General features: G+C 45.5%; 2 protein-coding genes across 3 annotated transcripts in view; one reads left to right on the forward strand and one right to left on the reverse strand.

Annotated features, from left to right (window-relative positions):
* Window positions 1-4,011: 4,011 nt before the first annotated feature.
* Window positions 4,012-14,563, forward strand: LOC106568557 (substance-P receptor). Its single transcript, XM_014138999.3, has 7 exons — window positions 4,012-4,701; window positions 4,878-5,053; window positions 7,918-8,121; window positions 11,608-11,758; window positions 11,999-12,204; window positions 12,583-12,685; window positions 12,929-14,563. Exons 1-7 carry the CDS (start codon window positions 4,471-4,473, stop codon window positions 13,139-13,141), a joined length of 1,284 nt encoding a protein of 427 aa, XP_013994474.1. The 5' UTR covers window positions 4,012-4,470; the 3' UTR covers window positions 13,142-14,563.
* A 6,330-nt stretch (window positions 14,564-20,893) lies between these two features.
* scarb1 (scavenger receptor class B, member 1) overlaps window positions 20,894-21,413 on the reverse strand; it is a 54,484-nt gene continuing 53,964 nt past the window's right edge. Inside the window, exon 14 of one of the 2 annotated variants that reach the window (XM_014138745.3) lies at window positions 20,894-21,219. The gene's annotated coding sequence lies outside the window, so the exon portion shown is untranslated. The remainder of the gene's footprint in view (window positions 21,220-21,413) is intronic. The other variant, XM_014138766.3, reaches the window with a different exon arrangement.

Here is a 21,413-nt window from a genome sequence, read left to right on the forward strand (position 1 = left end):
ACCCTATAGAGTCTGTCTGAGGGGAGGAGGGACCCTATAGAGTCTGTCTGAGGGGAGGAGGGACCCTATAGTGTCTGTCTGAGGGGAGGAGGGACCCTATAGTGTCTGTCTGAGGGAAGGAGGGACCCTATAGTGTCTGTCTGAGGGGAGGAGGGACCCTATAGTGTCTGTCTGAGGGGAGGAGGGACCCTATAGTGTCTTTCTGAGGGGAGGAGGGACCCTATAGAGTCTGTCTGAGGGGAGGAGGGACCCTATAGTGTCTGTCTGAGGGGAGGAGGGACCCTATAGTGTCTGTCTGAGGGGAGGAGGGACCCTATAGTGTCTGTCTGAGGGGAGGAGGGACCCTATAGAGTCTGTCTGAGGGGAGGAGGGACCCTATAGAGTCTGTCTGAGGGGAGGAGGGACCCTATAGTGTCTGTCTGAGGGGAGGAAGGACCCTATAGTGTCTGTCTGAGGGGAGGAGGGACCCTATAGAGCCTGTCTGAGGGGAGGAGGGACCCTATAGAGTCTGTCTGAGGGGAGGAGGGACCCTATAGTGTCTGTCTGAGGGTAGGAGGGACCCTATAGAGTCTGTCTGAGGGGAGGAGGGACCCTATAGAGTCTGTCTGAGGGGAGGAGGGACCCTATAGAGCCTGTCTGAGGGGAGGAGGGACCCTATAGAGTCTGTCTGAGGGGAGGAGGGACCCTATAGTGTCTGTCTGAGGGGAGGAGGGACCCTATAGAGTCTGTCTGAGGGGAGGAGGGACCCTATAGTGTCTGTCTGAGGGGAGGAGGGACCCTATAGTGTCTGTCTGAGGGGAGGTGGGACCCTATAGTGTCTGTCTGAGGGGAGGAGGGACCCTATAGAGTCTGTCTGAGGGGAGGAGGGACCCTATAGAGTCTGTCTGAGGGGAGGAGGGACCCTATAGTGTCTGTCTGAGGGGAGGAGGGACCCTATAGTGTCTGTCTGAGGGGAGGAGGGACCCTATAGAGTCTGTCTGAGGGGAGGAGGGACCCTATAGTGTCTGTCTGAGGGGAGGAGGGACCCTATAGTGTCTGTCTGAGGGGAGGAGGGACCATATAGGGGACATGGGATCTAATGATGGGATCTAACTGGACACGGGGTTTAAAGCTGGGGTTTAACTGAACATGGGGTTTAAAGATGGGGTTTAACTGAACGTGGAGTTTAAAACTGGGGTTTAACTGAACATGGTGTTTAAAGCTGGGGTCTAACTGAACTTGGGGTTTAAAACTGGGGTTTAACTGAACATGGGGTTTAAAGCTGGGGTTTAACTGAGCATGGGGTTTAAAACTGGGGTTTAACTGAACATGGGGTTTAAAACTGGGGTTTAACTGAGCATGGGGTTTAAAGCTGGGGTCTAACTGATCATGGGGTTTAATGCTGGGGTTTAACTGAACATTGGGTTTAAAGCTGGGGTTTAACTGAACACGGGGTTTAAAGCTGGAGTTTAATTGAGCATGGGGTTTAAAGCTGGGGTTTAACTGAGCATGGGGTTTAAAACTGGGGTTTAACTGGACATGTGTATGCTCTCTCAACAAACACTCATCACACAAACTCGTCACTCATCACGTAGGCTTCTCTTTCTCTCTCTCCCTCTCTTTCGCTAATGCACTCTTTCTTTCCCCCATTTTGTCACCAAGCCTCTTTGTCTCTCTCTCCAGGTAAGTGTGCCACAGCACAGCTGGATAAGAGGTTCCTGAGCACTCAACTCCACTCCAGGTTGTGTGGTTGCATTAAGTGTTTGTGCTCGTGTGCACAAATCCACTGACAGAATCTGTACATATTTCTTATTCTCTGCGTGAGGAATGGTTGTTGTTTCTCTGTCTTAATCTATTCTAATTCTGCCCGAGTATATCAAATCAAACCTCTCTGGACAAGATTCTATTGCTTTCTCCTTCCCTCTTTTGTATTCCCTCTCTCTCTCTCTCTCTCCCCCTTTTTCCTTCTATCTATTTCTCGGGCTGTTAGATTGAATCACCTATGTGTGACTGGGAGGCTGAGAGACTAGCCCAAGGTTCCAGGTACTTAAGCATCCACTCCATTCCTCCATCCTCTACCTCTCTCTATTGCTGTTTCTCACATTCAGATGTCTTTCTTCTTCCCTTTCGTACATTCAGATTGGGGACCTGTGTGCCGAGGATTTGTCAGGAAGATGACATATGTTGTGTTATCTATCCCACATAGATTAAAACCCTCTCTTTGTAACTTTCCTGCTCTTCACTTCTTCTCTCATTCTCCTTCTCCTTGCTACAGATCTACTATCTTAATAGAGTAGTAAAATAATCCAGCAGCAACATGAAATGTGGATTATCATGTGGATTATGATTAATGGACATTTTTGTAGAGTTTGATACATTTTTCGTAAGATTTTTTTTAATAAAAATCAAGTCTGAAATTTGTGGAAAAGTGGAAATTACAAACTTCAGAAGCCTTTTTTTAAACCTCAAATACACTGGTGTTTAAATTTTCTGCACTACAGGAAAGTTCTCCTGCAACAGGGTGATCAAATGAAGATCCTCCACCTTCTTCTCATCCACTCCCCTCATCTCCCCCTCCTCTCCTTTCTTCTCCTCCAGTCCACTCCCCTCCTACCCTTCCCTCCTATCCCTATCCCACTCTCCTCATCCCTCTCTCCTCACCTCTCCTTTCTCAAGGTGGATTGTGTTGTAGTTCTGAGTAGTTGAGTAGTAGTAGGTGAAATTGGCTTCCATTTCCCTGCTGTACATTCTGATGATAACTCTGTTTGGTGTGTGTAAGAAAGACAGAGAGAGAGAGAGAGAGAGAGAAAGAGAGAGAGAGAGAGCGAGAGAGAAAGAAAAGAGAGAGAGAGAGAGAGAGAGAGAGAGAGAGAGAGAGAGAGACAACTGAGAGCCGACTGAGTGCCGACTGAGTGACAGGAAATGAGGATAGAGAGTGAGCAGGGAGAGGATAGATAGAGACAGAATAGAGTAATGTTACTATATAATAGTAATGCAGCCCCTGTCTTGTAAAGGAGGCTTGACATCTCCCCTGCCTTGAGATCCAGACATCAGAATATTTATGTAGGGAATTTACACAGACCACTCTTCCTAATGATGCTTACTCTCTCTGGTAAAGAGGAGGAGAATGATTGGAGGGTGGATGAGAGCGTAACTTCTGCTTCCAACTCACACTCTCAAACACGTAGATGCCCTGAATGCAGCTCACTTTCCAGATCCCAATCACCTGAATTCTGATCACCTGTTCACACACCTGTATGTCATTATCACACACTATTTAGTTCAGTTCTTTGCACCCCGTGTATTGTTTGTTTTTCCCGTGATTTACTCATCCCGCATATGATAGCTTTTGCCTATTCCCTGTCTGTACTTTAGCCTATCAGATTTCCTGTTATCAACCCATTGCCTGATCTCCTGGATGACGTTACTAGCCGTTTCCCTGCCTGTACTGTTGACTTTTTGGACCCCCTGTGTATGACCTTCTGCCTGCCACTGGACCCAGCTACCTGCCTCCTCCTGTGTATGACCTTCTCCCTGCCCCCGGAACCAGCTACCTGCCTCCTCCTGTGGTCCTTTACAATAAACACCTGCTGCACCCTGCACTTGAAACCAGCTCTCTGTATCCTATCGTGTTCATTACAGAGAGATAAATTGAGCAACATAGGGAGAGAGGAAATGAAGAGAAAAATTTGAAATAGCAGACTGAACTCCAGATGTCTGACTGCAGGCAAGGGCATCGATCAATGTGACCCACTCAAAAGACCATAGGCTATTTCATAGATGCAGAAAACATTATTTCCAGAGAGAGAAAGAGACATTTCGGAAATTTCCATCTGACTCATCTACACCTTACTTTGCTCACTGAGGGAAATCACAAAATAATATATAAAGCATTCTTATATATGCACTTCACCTCAAACATATTCCTCGCTGTGTGTGTGGCTGTGGCTTTCACGCGCGTGCGTATTTGACTCGAGTGTCTGTGTGCGGCATGGGTATGTCAAATGCTTGGCTTTGCGATGAGCGCATAGTGTGCGTCCTTCCCAGCCTGCGCGCGACAAGAAAAAAAAGGTTTACCGTTAACGGGAAAGTAAACACGAATATGGAGAACGAAGACCATTTCAATCCCAAAGTTTTTCACCTGTAACTCAAATTACAAAACGTTCTTGTTCATTTGGGAAAGAGAAGTGCGTAAATCTTACAAGTGAGCCGGTCAACAGAAGAAAGTAACTAGACAGTTTTTACTACTGCGATATTCTCTCAGATCAACATTCCATTCACTTTCTTTTTTCTGTTACTATCAAAATATTTTGGGGTTTATAACCCTCATCATCAAAGATAAACTTCAGAAGATTGTTTTGTTGTGAAACGATCACACAAGGTTAGGCTACTGGGAATAACTCTACTTATTCTTCAAATATAATATTTATTATTTTAGCCATTACTATTTGGATTATTACTCTTTCAACACAAAATATCTGAGATCTAAAGATGGACTCGCTGTTGAACACCACAGATTACTACTCTTCCGTTAACGCCACTAACGGCTCCGGTTTGAACGACACAGAGGGATATAACCAGTTCGTGCAGCCGATCTGGCAGATCGCTCTCTGGGCCATCGCCTACTGCAGCATGGTGTGCGTCTCCGTGATCGGTAACCTGGTGGTCATCTGGATCATCCTCGCGCACAAACGCATGAGGACCGTGACCAACTACTTCCTGGTAAACAAACACATGTAAAATGCTAAAGAACGAGAGAGCTTGGACAGGCGTTATGTCATCATTTCCAAATTCATTTATTTTATTTTAAAATATCCCCAGTGAATGTGAACTTTGTTTTGTGTGTATGTGTCTGTCTGTCCATCTGTCTGTTTCGGATTCCTCTTTTCTCCTCCCAGGTGAACCTAGCCTTTGCAGAGGCGTCTATGTCAGCCTTCAACACAGTGATAAACTTTGCATACAGCGTCCATAACGAGTGGTACTTTGGTTTGGGCTACTGTCGGTTCCATAACTTCTTCCCCATTGCAGCAGTCTTCACCAGCATATACTCCATGACTGCCATAGCACTGGAAAGGTGAGCTGTGTGTGTGTGTGTGTGTGTGTGTGTGTGTGTGTGTGTGTGTGTGTGTTTGATGTGTTTAACAGCAACCTTTTCCTAGAGATCCCTTCTCCAACCCTGCTTCTCTCTCATATAATGTCATCAATATGTCGCCACAGCCTCAGTGTGTGAGAGCTGCGTTTTCCTTCACATCATCTCTGCTCCTCTCTTTTCCATCCTTCCTTCACTCCGTCCATCATTCTGGGCTCGCTGTCAGAACACAGATCCCCCTTTCTTCAGTATGTCACCACAATGTCAGAACAATCTGAACATTCTTGCAATAGTGAAGTAGAGAGAGAGTGTAGCCCTTCCTCCAGGTGACCCCAGGCTCCCTGGGAGTGTTTACAACAGGTGTGTTTGTAAACCGCTGTGTCTGAAGAGGATCGATTTTACCTCAACAGGCAGAGAAAAGTAGGGATAGAGAGGGAGGCAGGGATAGAGAGAGGGAGAGGGAGGGGGAGAGAACAAATGGGAAGGGGTGATAATCAAGAGGGAAGGAGAGGGGAAGAGAGGAAGAGCGGGGGAGAAGGGGTGGAAGGGATTAAGGAGAGAAAGGGCAGAGGGAGAAGAGAAACGGTGAAGAAAGAGAGGAAGGGAGATGATAGTTTTGGGGTCACCCCATCTCCTTGTCTTGATTAGAAAAGTAAATCACATCAGTGAAGCAACACGAGGAGAGGAGGGTAGAGGAGGCGAGGAGGAGAGGAGAGGAGGGTAGAGGAGGCGAGGAGGAGAGGAGAGGAGGGTAGAGGAGGCGAGGAGGAGAGGAGGGTAGAAGAGGCGAGGAGGAGAGGAGGGTAGAGGAGGAGAGGAGAGGAGGGTAGAGGAGGCGAGGAGGAGAGGAGAGGAGGGTAGAGGAGGCGAGGAGGAGAGGAGAGGAGGGTAGAGGAGGCGAGGAGGAGAGGAGGGTAGAAGAGGCGAGGAGGAGAGGAGAGGAGGGTAGAGGAGGCGAGGAGGAGAGGAGAGGAGGGTAGAGGAGGCGAGGAGGAGAGGAGAGGAGGCGAGGAGGAGAGGAGAGGAGGGTAGAGGAGGCGAGGAGGAGAGGAGAGGAGGGTAGAGGAGGCGAGGAGGAGAGGAGAGGAGGGTAGAGGAGGCGAGGAGGAGAGGAGAGGAGGGTAGAAGAGGCGAGGAGGAGAGGAGAGGAGGAGAGGAGGGTGGAGGAGGCAAGGAGGAGAGGAGGCGAGGAGGAGAGGAGAGGAGGCGAGGAGGAGAGAAGAGGAGGAGAGGAGGCGAGGAGGAGAGGAGGGTAGAGGAGGAGAGGAGGGTAGAGGAGGCGAGGAGGAGAGGAGAGGAGGCGAGGAGGAGAGGAGAGGAGGGTAGAGGAGGAGAGGAGGAGAGGAGGGTAGAAGAGGCGAGGAGGAGAGGAGAGGAGGAGAGGAGGGTAGAGGAGGCAAGGAGGAGAGGAGGAGAGGAGGCGAGGAGGAGAGGAGAGGAGGAGGGGAGGCGAGGAGGAGAGAAGAGGAGGAGAGGAGGGTAGAGGAGGCGAGGAGGAGAGGAGGGTAGAGGAGGAGAGGAGAGGAGGGTAGAGGAAGCGAGGAGGAGAGGAGAGGAGGGTAGAGGAGGCGAGGAGGAGAGGAGAGGAGGAGAGGAGACGAGGAGGAGAGGAGAGGAGGGTAGAGGAGGAGAGGAGGAGAGGAGGGTAGAGGAGGAGAGGAGGAGAGGAGGGTAGAGGAGGCAAGGAGGAGAGGAAGAGAGGAGGGTAGAGGAGGCGAGGAGGAGAGGAGGAGAGGAGAGGAGGAGAGGAGGCGAGGAGGAGAGAAGAGGAGGAGAGGAGGCGAGGAGGAGAGGAGGGGAGGAGAGGAGGGTAGAGGAGGAGAGGAGAGGAGGAGAGGAGGGTAGAGGAAGCGAGGAGGAGAGGAGAAGGATCAGATACACTCACATCAACTCTGCATGATTACCTTTCATTAGAGCTTGGAGGAACACACACAGTGCAGTGTCTCTTCTCCATCTGTCACCAGAATGTAGCTGTTGCGCTAAAGAAGATGAACTATCAGTAATTGCCAATTAAATGAAACCAGTGGAATGTAAAACTAATCGTGGCCATGTCTGTATCCCCTGGTGTCCCCTCAGTAGCAAGCGTGTGTATATATAAATGTGTGTCTGTGCTACAGTAATGTGTCAGTGTGTATAGCAGTGTGTGTGTGTGTGTATAACAGTGTGTGTGTGTATAACTGATTACTATGTGTGCTTGTATTACTGATCTGTGTGTGTGTGTGTGTGTGTGTGTGTGTGTGTGTGTGTGTGTGTGTGTGTGTGTGTGTGTATTACTGACCTCTGTGTGTGTGTGTGTGTGTGTGTATTACTGATCTCTATGTGTGTGTATTACAGTGTGTGTATGTGTATTACTGACCTCTGTGTGTCAAAATCTAATCAAATTGTATTTGTCACATGCTTCATAAACAACAGGTGTAGAATAACAGTGAAAGGCTTAGTTACGGGCCCTTCCCAACAATGCAGAGAGAATGATACAACAACAAAATAATGACAGGAGGATTAAATACACAGTGAATAATGAATAACAATGATGAGAAAGTGGGTGTGTGAGTGTGTGAGAGAGCATATGTGAGTGTGTGACAATGATGAGAAAGTGGGTGTGTGAGTGTGTGAGAGAGCATATGTGAGTGTGTGAGTGTGTGTGCGTGTGTGCGTGTGTGCGGTGTGTGTGTGTGTGTGTGTGTGTGTGTGTGTGTGTGTGTGTGTGTGTGTGTGTGTGTGTGTGTGTGTGTGTCTTGGGGTGTATGTGTGAGTGTGTTGGTCGAGTCTAGTGTTTGTGCATAAAGTCAGTGCAAGAGAGTTAGTGCAAAAATTCCTATCCCACGTGTGTGTTTTTGTGTGTGTTCCAGGTACATGGCGATCATCCACCCCCTGAGGCAGAGGTTGTCTTCAGCAGAGACCCGTGTAGTGATCGGAGTGATCTGGGTGTTAGCTCTGCTGTTGGCCTTCCCCCAGTACTACTACTCAACTACTGACCAGCTGCCTGGTAGGACCGTTTGTTACATCCAATGGCCTGAATACACCGATGACACAGCCATGGACTTCAAAAAGATGTGAGTACTGACACACACACATACACACACAGAGGGGTTTGAAGGAAGCGTCATCTTCAGGAGGTTCACTAGACATTAGAGAATAAACTGCATTATTTTTTGTCTGTAGAATCTGATTCACTACTCACATCCTTTTTCTGTCTCAGCTGAAATCCCAACTTCTGGATGAATAGCCCGAGCTTCTTTCTGCTGTTTGTCTCCTTGTAATGTAACATCCTAGTGGAATGATTCATGAATCTATCCAACCTCTATTAGTCAAGAGACTGATTTAGAACCAAACAGATAGTAGGTGTTCAGTCTGTGGGGGTTATTTGTTATGAATAGCCATTGTTAGACAGAAGTCGTAGGACTTCAAGGACTTTAATTAATTGCGTTGTTATTATTGTTTTTCTGTTTTGTTGTGTTGTTTATTGATGCTGTGTGATCATCTTTATATATATATATATATATATATATATGTATATATATATATATATATATATATATATATATATATATATATATATATATATAGCATTGTATTTGTCACATAGAAAATAAGACAATTCAAATCAATTCTATGTTAAAGAGATGAATAACCATGTTTAACAGTCTAGACTTCCTAGACAGCCATGTTCCAAACTGTGAAATAGAAGTTATTCTCTGTGAATGATAACAGTTTGATATCATTAGTCAACTTTGCAGCAATTAAAAACCACAGACTAGACTGTTTAGCTATTAAAAAGTTATTCACACAGAATTTACTTTACTAATTAGCAGGGCTGTCAAAGTTAACGTTTACATTTGTTTTGGCGCAGTTAATTGCGTCTGTTTTTTCTTTGTTCCACGGATTGGTGCGCATGTCACGGGTCATTTTAAACTACTCGCGAGCCGCTATTTTTTTGGTTTGATTACAAACAACATTGTTTAGCTAGCTAGTCATGTTACCTAGCTAGCTAGCAACCTGATAACTTGACCACTGACTAGGCTATGCACAAATGTAGATGGCACAGGACGAACTGAACAGGAATAGGCTCCTCAAAGAGATGCTTCAAAGGTAGGCTGCTTATGCAAGAGTGGGGTGTGTATGATTATGTGTGAGAGAGAATGTGTGTTTCAAGTTTTTAATTGTCACGTGCACAGGGGTGGAACAGTACCCAATTGTCATACTTGAGTAAAAGTAAAGATACCTTAATAGAAAATGACTCAAGTAAAAGTGAAAGTCACCCAGTAAAATACTACTTGAGTAAAAGTCTAAAAGTATTTGGGTTAAATATCAAAGGTAAATGTAATTGCTAAACCATATTTTAGTATCAAAATTAAAAGTAAAAGTACATATCATTTCAAATTCATTATATTAAGCAAACCAGACGGCACCATTTTCATATTTTTTTAATTTACGGATAGCTAGGGGCACACTCCAACACTCAGACATGATTTACAAAGAGGACATGATTTATAAGAGCGAGTAGGCCTACTGAAACATAGATAAGAGGGAGTAGGCCTACTGAAACATTGATAAGAGGGAGTAGGCCTACTGAAACATTGATAAGAGGGAGTAGGCCTACTGAAACTCTGATAAGAGCTAGTAGGCTCTACTGAAACTGATAAGAGGGAGTAGGTCTACTGAAACAGTGACAAGAGCGAGTTGGCCTACTGAAACATAGATAAGAGGGAGTAGGCTCTACTGAAACATTGATAAGAGGGAGTAGGCCTACTGAAACAGTGATAAGAGCTAGTAGGCTCTACTGAAACTGATAAGAGGGAGTAGGCCTACTGAAACAGTGACAAGAGCGAGTTGGCCTACTGAAACATAGATAAGAGGGAGTAGGCTCTACTGAAACATTGATAAGAGGGAGTAGGCCTACTGAAACAGTGATAAGAGCGAGTAGACCTACTGAAACATAGATAAGAGGGAGTAGGCTCTACTGAAACATTGATAAGAGGGAGTAGGCCTACTGAAACAGTGATAAGAGCGAGTAGACCTACTGAAACATAGATAAGAGGGAGTAGGCTCTACTGAAACATTGATAAGAGGGAGCAGGCCTACTGAAACATTGATAAGAGGGAGTAGGTCTGCTGAAACAGTGATAAGAGGGAGTAGGCTCTACTGAAACATAGATAAGAGGGAGTAGGCTCTACTGAAACATTGATAAGAGGGAGTAGGCTCTACTGAAACATTGATAAGAGGGAGTAGGCCTACTGAAACAGTGACAAGAGCGAGTAGGCCTACTGAAACATAGATAAGAGGGAGTAGGCTCTACTGAAACATTGATAAGAGGGAGTAGGCTCTACTGAAACATTGATAAGAGGGAGTAGGCTCTACTGAAACATTGATAAGAGGGAGTAGGCTCTACTGAAACATTGATAAGAGGGAGTAGGCCTACTGAAACATTGATAAGAGGGAGTAGGCTCTACTGAAACATTGATAAGATGGAGTAGGCTCTACTGAAACATTGATAAGAGGGAGTAGGCCTACTGAAACATTGATAAGAGGGAGTAGGTCTGCTGAAACATTGATAAGAGGGAGTAGGCCTGCTGAAACATTGATAAGAGGGAGTAGGCCTACTGAAACATTGATAAGAGGGAGTAGGCCTGCTGAAACATTAGGAGCATTAATAGCTGTAGCTATGTTAGTGTCTTGTGTGTTGTTTATGGCGAAAATGCTATTAAAACATTCTCATGTAGATCATTTGGTGTTTCCGTCCCTTCAATGCATAGTATGCCTGTAACTCAATGAACTGCTTTTTAAAGATATATTTTTTTCTTTAGGGACAAATTTAGGGCGATTAGCTAGCCTTTAACTCGATTAATTATTTGAATTGTTTGACAGCCCTACTAATTAGTTGTGATTTTTTCCTAGTTCTCTCAGGCCGGGATTCAATCCGAGCGCAGGTTATAAGCATTGAGAATTTTAAAGGCAGCGTTCCCGCGGTCGTGGAGATCCCATTCCCGGTAAATGCTGCATATTCCGGCACAATCTGAAATTCCCTTTTAAAGTCGTAATGCCTATAGCCCTCGATCGGATTGAATCCCAGCCTCACTCGTTTCACAGTTCTCTCTCTCTGTCCCCACTTTTTCTCCTTCTCTCTCTCACTCATTCACTGTGTTTCTCTCTCTCCACCTACCCATGCTCTCCCCCGTGTGTGTGTGTGTTATTTAGTATTTCCATTAGTCTCAGGTGTTCAGGGGAATGAAGATATTTCCATAAGCAGCTGAGTCCCTGTAGTTCGTCTGATGTTAGAAGTTAGGGGCTAGGGCTTGATTTAGGCCTCTCTCTTCTCTCTTCCTCTTAGTAAATTGATTTCACATCTTTCAGTGAGAGCTGATCTTCTGGGCCGCTACTCCCTGTAGCAAGACTGATAAGGGATCAGCAGACATTGTGTGTGTGTGTGCGTACGTTCGGAAGCAGAGATAAGGAATCAAATCAGAACAGGGTTGACTAGACGAGACCTGAGACCCCAGTCCAACATACTCATTAGTGTGTGTGTGTCTCTGTCTGTGTAGGTACTCTGTGTCTGTGGTGTTGCTGTACTACTTCCTGCCGCTGTGCATTATGGGATGTGCTTACCTGGTGGTGGGCTTGTCCCTGTGGGCGGGGACTATCCCTGGAGACTCCACCCACCGCTACCGAGAGCAGCTAATCGCCAAACGCAAGGTACACGTACGCACGCAGGCCACACACACACACACACACACACACACACACACACACACACACACACACACACACACACACACACACACACACACAAGCTCACAGGCAGAACACAATACCTGTATGTACACACACTCATGCATGCTCACACACAGCAGGGAACCTCTTGAGTGAATATTCTTAGGAAAATCCCTAAATTGCTTTCAACTGTCCCTCCCTCCCTCCCTCCCCCCTCCCTAGGTTGTGAAGATGATGATCGTGGTGGTGTGTACGTTTGCAGTGTGCTGGCTGCCTTACCACATCTACTTCCTGCTCCAGCAGTTCCACCCTGACCCCATGCAGCTGTTTGAGTGGCGCTACATCCAGCAGGTCTACCTGGCTGTCCTGTGGTTGGCCATGAGCTCCACCATGTACAACCCTATCATCTACTGCTGTCTCAACGACAGGTAGGTGACTGTACACACCACAGGTGGCTGGTGGCACCTTCATTTGGGAGGATGGGCTCATACTAATGGCTAGAACGGAATGATAGGAGTGGTACCAAATACATCAAACACATGGTCTTTGATACCATTCCATTCACTCCCTTCCAGCCATTATTATTATATGTCCTCCCCTCACCAGCCTCCTGTGGTACACACACAAGCGCAAACACAACAGGCATGGCACACACACACACACACACACACACACACACACACACACACACACACACACACACACACACACACACACACACACACACTTGACCCATTAGCCTCTCCTTCTCGCTCTCTCACTCCCCCCTCTCTCCCTCTTTCTCTCTCAACCCTCTCTCTGTTTAGATTCAGGGCAGGCTTTCAGAAGGTGTTCTGTTGGTGTCCGTGTGTTCCTGCCGCCTCCTACGAGGAACTGGAACTCAAGTCCACCCGCTACCTACAGACCCAGGTGTGTATAGATTCCCTCTTCTTTCTGGGTGTGTGTATTGTTTTACCTTTATTTAACAAGGCAAGTCAGTTAAGAACAAATTCTTATTTTCAATGACGGCCTAGGAACAGTGGTTAACTGCCTTGTTCAGGGGCAGAACGACAGATGTTTACCTTGTCAGCTCTGGGATTTGATCTTGTAACCTTTCAGTTACTAGTATGAGTGTGTATTTTTAAGTTCTGTCCCAATTATCTCTGTTTCCAGGTGAGTGTGTACCGGGCCAGCCGGATGGAGACCAGTTTGTCGACAGTTCTGCAGCCCACTGAGGAGGAGCGCTGTGGGGCAGAGCAGCCAGGCAGCCCCCCTATCATCCAGACAACCCTGGAGCTCACCTCCACCTCCAACGGCTCAGCCTCACGATCAGCCCTCAACCCCCCCGACAGCCCTGCTTACTACGGCAGACATAACATGGACTAGTGGCCTAAAAATCGCCTAACTGGATTAGTCGTGGTTTAATCTCACTTAACCCAGAACTAAAATGTTACGTAATTTGGTCAGCTGCTCGATTAGGTTCTAGGGGAAGTGTGTTAGAAATGGAGATTTCCGTTTTTGTCTCCACCCTCGCAAAAGGAAAATCTCAGTCAATCCCTCCCACCCCCTTCTGATATTTTCACCGGTGGTTATCATCCGCCGAAGTAAAGCAGTTTAAGCACCGCCTTCACCCAATCCTGATATGTCCAAATAAGCAGTGATGAAAACCCAAACCCCAGAACTAATGCTGCTCGTATCCCATATTATACCGACAGATGTACTGTACCAGTGATGTTTGCTGTAGGTACTGTCTGGGCTCGTGCTCTATTCTCACACATTCTAATGCCGACACAACATCGGCTAGGGCAGCCTCAATTCGTCGGGGCATGAACTCTACAGGGTGTGGAAAGCATTCCACAGGGATGCTGGCCCATGTTTACTACAATGCTTCCCACAGTTGTGTCAAGTTGGCTGGATGTCCTTTGGGTGGTGGACTACTCTTGATACACACGGGAAACTATTGAGCGTGAAAAACTCATCAGCATTGCAGTTCTTAACACAAACTGATGCGCTTGGCACCTACTACCAAACCTCGCTCAAAGGCACTTAAATATTTTGTCTTACCCATTAACCCTCTGAATGGCACACATACACAATCCATGTCTCAATGCTTAAAAATCATTATTTAATCTGTCTCCTCCCCTTCATCTCCACTGATTGAAGTGGATTTAATAAGTGTCATTATTAAGGGATCATAGCTTTTGCCTGGATTCACCTGGTCAGTCTATGTCTTTAAAATAGCAGGTGTTCTAAATGTTTTGGACAATCAGTGTATATCAAACTGGACTACAGTCCAGAGCTCTTCTTTAGGCAGACATGGGTTTTGTGCCCTAGAACCTAGTGTAGTGTTCTATTCTCCTTGTCTAATATATCTGACCAGGCAGCTCATAAGAATTCTATCCATCATTCCAGAACCCTAGGGCTGTGTTTGGAACACTCACCGAATCGCTTCAGCTAGCATCAATGGCAGCCACAGCTCTCTCCCTAAGAAAACACTGATGTTTTTGTGTGAGTGTTTTTGTGTGAGAGTCAGGCAGGGTGTGTGTGTGTGTGTGTGTGTGTGTGTGTGTGTGTGTGTGTGTGTGTGTATTTCCGGGAGGTGATGTGTGTTGGTTCAGCACCTGTTGTCAGGGATTACTGCTCAGAGATGACAATTTGAGGAGCAGTACTCAGTCTGCCTGGTCAGGGCAAAGGTCAGATATATATATAGACAGGAGAGGAAAGAGGGGGACACAAATAGAGTCTAGAAGAGGGGGGAGGAGAGGAGAGGAAGAGGGGAGGGAAAACAGTGAGAGGGGTCAGTTGAAAGAGAGGTGGGATCAGAGTGAGAGGGGTCAGTGAGAAAAGAGAGGAGGGATCAGAGTGAGAGGGGTCAGTAGGAGGAGAGGTAGAGGAAAAACAGTATTCTCTTCCGCCTCTCTATGCCCTCATCTATATTATATTAATATATATATATATAATATATATATATATATATATATATATATATATATAGTTATCTGTATTACCTCATCTGTTCACACACAGAGTATGGAGCAGGGCCATGGGGGGCTCTCTCTGTGTGTGTGTGTGTGTGTGTGTGTGTGTGTGTGTGTGTGTGTGTGTGTGTGTGTGTGTGTGTGTGTGTGTGTGTGTGTGTGTGTGTGTGTGTGCGCATGCATTTGTATTTGTTTCTGTGTCTGCTGATATGTTACTTAGTATGTTATTTAGAATGTTACTTAGTATTTTATTGAGTATGTTACTTAGTATTGTATTTAGAATGTTATTTAGAATGTTACTTAGTATGTTACTTAGTATGTTATTTAGAATGTTACTTAGTATTTTATTGAGTATGTTACTTAGTATTGTATTTAGATTGTTATTTAGAATGTTACTTAGTATGTTATTTAGTATGTTACTTAGTATTTTATTTAGAATGTTACTTAGTATGTTACTTAGTATTATATTTAGAATGTTATTTAGAATGTTACTTAGTATGTTATTTAGTATGTTATTTAGTATGTTATTTAGTGTTACTTATTATTTTATTAAGTATGTTACTTAGTATGTTATTTAGTATGTTACTTAGTGTGTTACTTAGTATGTTATTTAGTATGTTACTTAGTATGTTATTTAGTATGTTACTTAGTGTGTTACTTAGTATGTGTCTATGCTTTAATGTGTATGTATAATGTACGTATGTACTGTATATACATGCTTGGTTCACACAAACACTGGTACTTAAAATCTCTGCCACAGCTGGTGGCTGACGTATCACAGCCAGGTACGACATGTCAAGTGTCACTCAATTCCCAGGTGTGTGTGTGTGTGTCTTGCTTTGAACACCTGACTGAGCGTCCACCAACTGCTCCTTTCCTACAATATGTGTGTGTGTGTCTGAACAATGGCACACACACACACACACACACACACACACACACACACACACACACACACACACACACACACACACACACACACACACACACACACACACACACACACACACACACACACCTGATTGTCATGCCTTGCTTCAGCTATCTGTGCATGAGGATAAGCGCCAGTGTGATTGATGCATGATTGTCACAAAAGAACTGGACATATCTGTGACCGTTTTATTTAGAAGGTAAACAAACTATTTCAACTGATTTATCTGAAGAACTGAGATTGTTATTTCCTCCATGATTGTCATGTCACACAATGTTTTATAAAGTATAGTCATTGTTATTTATTCTTATTGAGTGTGTCCAGTGTTTACATCAATGAACATGAAAAGTAAAACAATTTAATGTGTTATGGTATGGTGACTCTATCTTTGGTTTTGTTGTGCATCAAAAGATGTTGCCCAGAGTTTTACAGTCTTCATGTTTGTGTTGTATTGAATGACATTGTGACCATTATATTTTCTACCTGACTGAAGTATGATTCCATATTATTTACTGTATCAAACAGTAGCCACACATCATTCTGTCAAAATAGTCAAAGTTGAACTATTTGAAGAATGCTGCTGATACACCAAAAATAAACATATTTATGATACAGAAAACTATTTCTAAAGTAGTACATTATATCAAGATAACATGGAACTTGGAAAGTTGACGTTCTCTAAATGGCTGTCTTGACAGACATCCTAGCCTTTAGGACAATCCAGTTCAGCATATCCATCAGTCTGATCAGGAAACCTGGAAAGTAGTGCAGTATATGGGGAAGAAGGGACCTGACGACAACAACATGAGGAAAGTTAACTGTCTGTGAGTCCCAGACAATCCATTCCACAGGAGAACAGGCTGTCTGTATGGAGAGATGCTGTGAACAGCCCATCGATTTGTCTGATCAGTAAATCCATTGAATTCTCTGTCTGTCTGTCTGTCTGTCTGTCTGTCTGTCTGTCTGTCTGTCTGTCTGTCTGTCTGTCTGTCTGTCTGTCTGTCTTGTCTGCCTGCCCATCTGTCTGTCTGTCAGGTGGTCTCTGAGACGAGCTCTGAACATCAACAGGTGTCACCAGGTGTCTGGAAGAACAGGAACAACAACTCCAATCTGATCTCGTTTTAGGTCTGCCAAAATTCACTCAGTTGCTATTAAATCTAAACCATCCCACTGATTTTATGGCAGTTAAAACTCATGATAAAGCAAACAGTCTAAGTGAACACACATTTTCATTTCAATTGACTGTAAATGAAATGAGGCTATTGTACACCATCTGTGACTGCATGTTCTGCCATGATGAGTGTGTCCGTGCATGTGTATCAAAGTTACAACGATAGTGATTGGGAGCTGTTATGTTGTGTTGGCAGTTGGCGTGTAAATGAAGAGGAGACCAGGCTGGTTGTTTCTACAGATATGACGTTACTCCTGTGTTATTATTCAATAATGACCGATCCTTTTTACTGCTCCTCTGTGTCAAACCAGACGGTGTGACAGAGCTGGTATTGAGGATGGGTGGAGGTCTTCTGTTTGGCTAGGTCAGGTTGTTATGGTTACAGCTACTCTATGTGAACCCATCTGCTTTAATGTGTGTGTGAACACGTACTTGTGTATAAATTGGAGGTAATTTCCTTTAGACATCCAGAGTCAGAGGAGAAGAGAGACGGGAAGCTGCCAATAGTTGAATATACTCGGTGGACAATTTATTGGGTACTGTTCACAATGGTTTGCTCCTACAGACAGTGAGTCACGTGGCCATGGCTTGCTATATAAAGCAGGCAGACAGACATCGAGGCATTCAGTTACTGTTCGACTAAACGTTAGAATGGGCAAAATGAGTGACATAAGCGACTTTGAGTGTGGTATGATCGTCGGTGCCAGGTGTGTCGGTTCCAGTAGCTCCGAAGCGGTTGGCGTCCTGGGCTTTTCACGCATGACAGTTCTGGGTTAAGCAAGCTTACAGGTGGGCCATAAACAGGCAAATAACAGCGCAGTACAACAGTGGTCTGCAGAACGGCATCTCGGAATGCACAACTCATCTGTCCTTGTCACGGATGGGCTATTGCATCAGACGACCACACCAGGTTCCACTCCTATCAGATAAAAAGAAGCAGCTGCAGTGGGCACACCATCACCAACACTAGACAATTGGAGAGTAGAAAAACATTGCCGGGTCCGACGAATCCAGTTAGGATTTGGCTAAGCAGCTTGAGTCCATGGCCCCATCCTGCTTGGTGTCAAAGGTACAGGCTGGTGGTGGTGGTGTAATGGTGTAGGGAATAGCACACGTTTGGTCCCTTGATACCAAATTAGCAACGTTTCTATGCCCCGAAGAACACGGTAGGAGGAGGCAAAGGGAGGTCCGACACGGAACGAGATGGGTGTACCTAATAAACTGGCCCCTGAGTGTAGCTCTCATATCAACGTGCCACATATAAGAGCAACACATACACATGCACACACAAATACGTTAAAGCAAATACTGTCCGTCATTGGTTGACACCATGCCATTACTGGAGACAGTTGATCATTAGAGAAAATGTCCACTAAATGAGTTGTTCTGTTGTCGCTCTGTCCAATGCGTCAAGTTGATATGTGTGTTGCTAGTGAATTACAAGTGTATTTTATAGCATAACCTGAAAACCAGGGATTGTGGCATCTGTGTGATGCAAACACAAACATCTGTTCGCAAGAGTTTATTTTCTATTTTTTATCTGACAGTTACTGTATCACCCACGCACCTGCACTTCAAGAGTGTCTGTTTGTTCTGAACTGATGTCCACACTTCTAACGCCTGTGGAAGAGCTAGGTTATATGGAGGGAGGGATGGAGAAAGGGTTCAGAGAGCGGGCAAGTTCAAATAACACACACCTGCAAGTACACACATAAACATACACCTGCATGCACACAGAGGGGACAGACAGACAGACACTCAAATTAGCCAAAAAGTTTAGCAGCTCTGAATGCTACCAGACGATTCACTCCTCCCCTCTTTCTTCCACATTCTTTTCTCTCCCTCCCTCCCTCCCTCCCTCCCTCCCTCCCTCCCTCCCTCCCTCCTCTGTTCTCTCACCTTTAATAGATTCCTCCCTCGCTTGTTTAGCTGACTGCTGTCCTGTTTCATTGCTCTCTTTTAGACAATGTTCCCACGTTAGCGGAGACTGCATTTATGGTGAATGCTACATATGTTGCCTCAATCTGAAGTTCATTTTACATTTCTATTGCTTCAGTTTTGCTCTCTTTCCCACATCCCTCTTTCTTTTGTCCCCTTCTGTCCTGTCGGGCTGGCTCATCTTTTGTTCATTGTTATATACTCTTCCAGGCCCTCTCTCTCCATCTCTCTCTACCTCTCTCTCTCTCCCTTCTCTCTACTCTTCTCTCATCTCTCAGTGGAAGAAATCAGACCATTATCAGTTTGTTTAAGGCCATCTCTGCCCTCGGTGTCACATCCATCTGAGAGGAAGAAGAGGAGAATGAGGACTGATTCTGTTCTTCAACAACAAGCATCTGTTTCACTCTGATTCCATCTAGTGGACCAAACTAAAACTGTCGTCTTTCTCTCTCTCTTCCACACACACACACACACACACACACACACACCTACCGCAGGAGGAACGTCAAGCTGATTGTTGGCATAGTAACCGTCGTGCTCATCGTCGTTCTACTGACCCCTGGAGTCATCCCCATGAAATAACACCTACCATACCACCCTGAGATTCACACTGTCTGTCATGCAACTCTTCCTGTGTGTTAGAAATCAATAAAAGCACACACTTCACACACGTAGCCTACATACTAAGCAAACACACTTGCATGCACACAAACACATCTAAAGCCTCATGGCTTATATTCTACTTTATCTCTTGCAAAGTCTTTGTACATGTTACTCAATACTTTTACAGTTACCAGAGTGAAGATTTCTGTGCACACACACACACACACACACACACACACACACACACACACACACACACACACACACACACAAAAAAAAGAAAAAAGGATCCAAACATTTCAAAGGTCCTTGTCTGCATGGCACTCAAGGGTACAAAAAGCACCTCCTTCTCCAAACAGCTAGGCTGCCCACGACAGCTGAAACAGAGCAGTAACTAGCCAGTTTGGTATGCCCTAGTTTTGTCAGGCCTGCAATCTGGAAGCAGCTTGTCAGAAAAGGCCTGCTCCATGTAGCCGTCCAATCAGCACCTCCCCCGGACCTCCCCCACAACAACAATATCTGGTGCATTTATACACAGGAAAACACATCTCATCAACATCAAACCAGCTTCCCCTTACACAAGAATGTTTATGCATGTGTGCTGTTGGTGAGACTACTCAACAGGTCAACAAAGCAGTCAACAATGCGGCCATGTCGTGCCGTGGGGGAGATCTTCGTGGGCTATACTCAGCCTTGTCTCAGGGTAGTAAGTTGGTGGTCTGTTGATATCCATCTAGTGGTGTGGGGTCTTTGGCAAAGTGGGTGAGGTTATATCCTGCGTGGTTGGCCCAGTCCGGGGGTGTCGTCGGACGGGGGCATAGTGTCTCTCGACCCCTCCGGTCTCAGCCTCCAGTATCTATGCTGCAATAGTTTGTGTGTCGGGGGGCTAGGGTCAATCTGTTATATCTGGTGTAATTCTCCTGTCTTATCCGGTGTCCTGCGAGAATTTAAATATGCTGCCTCTAATTCTCTCTCCCTCTCCCTCCCGGAGGACCTGAGCCCTAGGACCATGCCTCAGGACGACTTGGCATGATGACTCCTTGCTGTCCCCAGTCCACCTGGTCATGATGCTGCTACAGTTTCAACTGTTCTGCCTGCAGCTATGGAACCCTGACCTGTTTACCGGACGTGCTACCTTGTCCCAGACCTGCTGTGTTCGACTCTCTCTCTCTATCGCACCTGCTGTCTCGAACTCTGAATGCTCGGCTATGAAAAGCCAACTGACATTTACTCCTGAGGTGCTGACCTGTTGCACCCTCTACAGCCACTGTGATTATTATTATTTGACTCTGCTGGTCATCTATGAACGTTTGAACATCTTGGCCATGTACTGTTATAATCTCCACCCGGCACAGCCAGAAGAGGACTGGCCACCCCTCAGAGCCTGGTTTCTGCCTTTCTAGGGAGTTTTTCCTAGCCACCGTGCTTCTACATCTGCATTACTTGCTGTTTGGGGTTTTAGGCTGGGTTTCTGTATAGCACTTTGTGACATCGGCTGATGTAAAAGGGCTTTATAAATACATTTGATTTATTGTTAGAAATGTTACATATCCTTGTTTGAACAGCAGCCATTCACAACATGGGCAATGAACTCCTTTACATTTGACTCATGTAGAATACAAAATGGGTAATTGTTTGCAGGGTACCAGAGTGATAGATTATATTTTGTTGCAGCCTCGCCTTAACAGTAAATGTGAGAATGCCCTCACCAACGGAAGCATTCTGGTACATGGAATGGGAGACAGAGTGGTCAGCACAGTCCAGAGCAGCGAGTTTCCCCTGCAGCCTCAGGCCAGTCCAGTGTTGCAGTAGCTGCATCCGTCTGATACCAAGGAGTGTTGTCCTGGATGTAGGATGAGATGTTCAATCATGGGTTACAGACGCCTCCACAACAACACCGCAATCTGCCACAACTGGATCAGTTTACATATCAGTCCGTGTTGTCCACCTGAACTCTCCTCAAGTTGCACAGGTCCAGACAGTCTGACCAGACTCCAAAGCCCACAGCATGATTGTCCAATTTTCCATTGGCCTTAC

The sequence above is a fragment of the Salmo salar genome, chromosome 01 (genome assembly GCF_965601325.2).
Source record: "Salmo salar chromosome 01, fSalSal1, whole genome shotgun sequence".
NCBI classification, from domain to species: Eukaryota; Metazoa; Chordata; class Actinopteri; order Salmoniformes; family Salmonidae; genus Salmo; species Salmo salar.

What these genes read in the sequence shown, in the direction of transcription:
- LOC106568557 (XM_014138999.3), top strand. Translation starts at nt 4,471, where the DNA reads ATGGACTCGCTGTTGAACACCACAGATTACTACTCTTCCGTTAACGCC. An exon ending in AGCTAATCGCCAAACGCAAG is followed by an intron (nt 11,759 to 11,998) that starts GTACACGTACGC and finishes CCCCCTCCCTAG; the next exon opens with GTTGTGAAGATGATGATCGT. An exon ending in CCCGCTACCTACAGACCCAG is followed by an intron (nt 12,686 to 12,928) that starts GTGTGTATAGAT and finishes CTCTGTTTCCAG; the next exon opens with GTGAGTGTGTACCGGGCCAG.